This window comes from Pseudophryne corroboree, chromosome 12 (assembly GCF_028390025.1).
Source record: "Pseudophryne corroboree isolate aPseCor3 chromosome 12, aPseCor3.hap2, whole genome shotgun sequence".
Taxonomy (NCBI): Eukaryota; Metazoa; Chordata; class Amphibia; order Anura; family Myobatrachidae; genus Pseudophryne; species Pseudophryne corroboree.
The window spans coordinates 19,523,667-19,527,928 of NC_086455.1; the positions used below are offsets into that span (position 1 = coordinate 19,523,667).

Consider the following 4,262-nt stretch of genomic DNA (forward strand, 5'->3'; position numbering starts at 1 on the left):
CGCTGTAGCCAATGACAGGTTGCCTTGTGTTTGACAATAAATGGCTTCACCCAACCACTAACCATGAGTGAAAGAAAAGTTTGTGAGTTATCATTCATATTCTCTGACAAATGGCCAGAAAATCACAAATTCTGCTAGGGTATGTAAACTTATGAGCACAACTGTATATTGCTGGAAATTTGGTGAGTTTTGCTCACATATTTGCGGAGAAGAAGGGGGGGGGGGGGCCCCTCTGTCTCATGTGTCATAGACTTTTTACTCCAGCGTTTTGATTCTAACCTAACGATTAGAATAATACAAAGATATTTCTAATATATTCTATATTACAAGAACAGAGAGTTCTATGGCAGCGACACGCCACCTTTGCCATTGGCCACGCCCACTTTCCTGTTTTGTACCGAGTTTCTGCTCTTTAATGTTGGATGGTGTACCGCTGCTGTAAGGTGATGGGAGACCCGCCTGCTGGTACTGAGCAGGGCAAACCCCCTTCACTCAATGGTCCTCACAACAAAGAACTATGGGGAGGGTTATGGCTAAAACCAAGTTGGAGACAGGACCTCTGACGTCACCAGGGGGAGGAGCTTCAGGCTCAGTGGCACGAAGGAAGTAGCCGGTGGTGTGGATAGTGAAAGAAGTCTCCCCGTACTTGCGTGGGTTTCCTCCGGGTACTCCGGTTTCCTCCCACAATCCAAAATTATACTGGTAGGTTAATTGGCTCCCAACAAAATGAACACTAGCGTGAATGTGGTTGGGAATATAGATTGTAAGCTCCACTGGGGCAGGGACTGATTTGAATGGGCAAATATTCTCTGTACAGCGCTGCGGAATATGTATGCGCTATATAAATAACTGGTAGTAATAATAATAATAATCCCACCGGCCAAGCTCCTCCCCGATGTCAGAGGTCATTTCTCCACTTGGTTCTAACATCTACCCTATGGGAAGAAACAGGGCAAACAATTTAAAGATGAGTTGCCCATAGCAACCAATCAAATCCTAGCTATCAATGTATAGAAAGGACTGGATGAGCAATAGCTGGAAAGTGATTGGTTGCTATAGGCAACATCCCCTCTTGTCCTCTATAGGAGGTCAGATGATGAATCTCTGTTGTCCAGAGAGACTGTTTACAGTGTACACTGTGGAACGTGTGACGTGTATGTGACGTAGCGCGCGCGAATGAGACACTTCCGGGTTAGCAGGGGGGCGGCGGACTGTTCTCCAGGCTGCATGCTCCCTGCACTTCCGCTTCCGGTCTGACGTTGGTTCTCCGTTAGTCCCGGTGGTGAAGTGCGCGCTGGGGGAACACCGTAGCCGTGAGCAGGTGAGCGGGGGTTTGGTGAGGAGGCGTCACTGGCTGACAGTATCCGGACATATAACCACAGGCCGCAGAATCCTCGGCCTGGAGTAGGAGCTGCCAGCGGGCACCATGCTGGTGTCACAGGGAAGCTCTATCAGGGCACAACCCCGCAGCTGCGTCACACCGGCTGCTGGGGAAAGTTATAGGTGAAGTTGATGTTCCAGTAGGGAGTCCCCTGTCCTGTCCTGGTACCCCAATAGGCGACTTCAGAGGAGTTATTACATGTGGTGCAGGAGATAGGTCCCTGGGCTCCTATTATTGGGGAGTATTTATGCAAGTGCTGCAGAGGAGCTACTCCTCTACTAGAACTCCCTGGCACGGGGGATGGCAGAGGGGGCCGCCCCACCCCGGCACAGGGGGCAGGCTGAGGGGGCCGCCCCACCTCGGCACAGGGGGCAGGCTGAGGGGGCCGCCCCACCTCGGCACAGGGGGCAGGCTGAGGGGGCCGCCCCACCTCGGCACAGGGGGCAGGCTGAGGGGGCCGCCCCACCTCGGCACAGGGGGCAGGCTGAGGGGGCCGCCCCACCCCGGCACAGGGGTCAGGCTGAGGGGGCTGCCCCACCCGGCACGGGGGCAGGCTGAGGGGCCGCTGCACCCCCGCCTGCGGCGGTTCCACCCTGGCAGTTTACTTCTCACCAGTTGTCAGCGATGAAGTGTGCTCTTATGCTGCACATAACGCTATGGTAGCGTCTAGTTACCCTTCGTGGAGAGGACCTTTACTAAAATCCACTGGGTCCATGTCACCAACTGTTTGGAATAGTAACCTGTGGCGAGCGGAGCGACACACTGAGCCTGAAGCGTGGCGAGCGCACAGTGGTGCAGGGATGAAACTAAATAACCTATAACAAACAGAACGGATAAAACATTAACGTGCTGTAAGGGTCGAAGTTCTCTTCTGCCCTCTCGTGCTGTCACTTCTTGGCCCTTTCCACAAGGGAATATAACTATCCCAATATATCACCTATGGTATCACTATACACTTCTATAGTTTAGGGTGCTGGTGTTTTAACGACACATTGCCCCCAACTTGAAACTACTTGAGTTGACGCTTATGCCCATAGAGGTGGCCCACTGCAACAAATCGTTTCCATTTCTCCTGCAGCTGTGGGCTAACAGCCAGTCCTCTTCCTCCTCTGCGAGAACATGTCTCTTTCCAAGCGGGAACTGGAAGACCTGAAGCCATGGATAGAGAAGACTGTGAAAGGCGTGCTGGGGTTCTCCGAGCCCACCGTGGTCACCGCTGCCCTGAATTGTGTCGGGAAGGGAATGGATAAGAAGAAAGCTGCTGGTGAGTCTGATCACTGTGAAATATTAGATGTGCTGGGCCCTGTTGTTCATGGAATGGTCTGGTCGGGTGTTGAAATCTTGCAGTATTTGCTTATTAAGGGCCTGATTCAGAGATGTATGGTAATGCTGTAGCTGCCTGGAGATGGATTTGAGACACCACTGGCGGCCTCTTAGATCCAAGCAGCTGCCTAGAAACATGCAGTGATGGTCGCAGATCCTTTGATAACCCAATCCCTGCATAGGGTTGTGCAGAATGACTGCTGGTAATGAGACACTGGTGCCATGTTTTCTGTGTACTGGAATGCTGATGCAGGCTTAGGGGTATATTCAATAAGAGTCTGGTCCATTCCGACAACTGCATGTTGTCGGAATGGACCAGACAACCCCTTTTCAAAGAGCGGACAAACCCGACTGTCCGTGGCACCAGGGGGAAGGGGGGGGATGTCTGCGGCGGTGGGGGGAGCAGCAGAGGAGACGGGGGGTGCTGCGGCTGCAGCAGCGTAACTGGAGGCTCATGGCAGCGTCCACCCGGCTCCAGCAAACGAGTCCTCGCTTGCTTGCTGGAGCCGGGTGGACGCTGCTGGGTTCCTGCTCTCCCCGCTGCTCCCCCCCCATCTCCTGCTCTCGGCTCCCTCATCTCAATACGACTTTTTTTAAAGTCGGATTGAGATTGTTGGAAACGGGGCTAAAACCTGTCGGGTTTGGCCCCGCTTCCGACAGTGCACCCTGATCGGCAGCGTGCATTCCGACAAGTAGGGTTTCCCGACTTGTCGGAAAAAAATGGGGCTGTAATGAATAGGTCGGAATCCCTTCCAACCTAAAACTGTCGGAAGCTGCCGTCTTTCCGACAAGACGCCAGCTTCCGACAGTTTTTAAATATACCCCTTAGACACACCCGGTAAACAGTCGCTGGCCCCATTACTTCCCCAAGTGGTCCCTGACTGTCAATCACTTTGCTAATAAATCCTCAATGCAGGCGACATCACTAAGGAACTTTGGCGCCTGCGCAGTGTGACATATTCGCAGCATTGTGGCATTGCGTACAACTCTGAATCGGGCTCTAAGATGGCTATGTGTATCTTACGTTTTAGTTGTGTGTTTATCTTCAACTGTGCACCCTCCCGTTCTTCTAGTTTAGAAGTATATGAAGTGCTATTAAACATATGAGCATAAACTCGGTGCGGGACGCAGTTAACTTTTCAACGGTTGGAATTCCATTAGCCACCCAGAAACCCCACTTAGGTGGTGGTCCACGCCACCACCCGAGGGGAATAAATTTGTGTTGAGACCGAAGGTCGCCACTGGGCCTGAAGCGTGGCGAGCCCGCAAGGGGACACGCTGCGCTCAATGTTAGGATTTTGACAGTCGGGATTTTGTACTGAACCTGTCGGTGCACCAGCACTTAGACTCCTTTCACATCGCACAAATAACCCGGTACCGACACGGCATATTGCCGTGTCGAACCGGGTCAGTGTGCGATGTGAAAGCACACTGGCCGATTTAGCGGGTCGCCTGACCCGGTAAATCAACCCGGTAAAAAAGAAGGGTTTTACCCGGGTTGATTACCGGGTCAGGTGCGGTGTGAATGGGAGCCGTGTCGATGCGACACGGTTCCCAT

The 4,262-nt window shown here is 52.7% G+C and overlaps 1 protein-coding gene across 1 annotated transcript in view; it reads left to right on the forward strand.

Annotated features, from left to right (window-relative positions):
- The first annotated feature begins 1,181 nt into the window (after window positions 1-1,181).
- Window positions 1,182-4,262, forward strand: part of PRPF3 (pre-mRNA processing factor 3) — a 63,857-nt gene continuing 60,776 nt past the window's right edge. Inside the window, exons 1-2 of the mRNA XM_063947154.1 lie at window positions 1,182-1,321; window positions 2,460-2,645. Of these exons, the coding sequence (XP_063803224.1) occupies window positions 2,501-2,645 (145 nt within the window). The 5' untranslated portion in view covers window positions 1,182-1,321; window positions 2,460-2,500. The remainder of the gene's footprint in view (window positions 1,322-2,459; window positions 2,646-4,262) is intronic.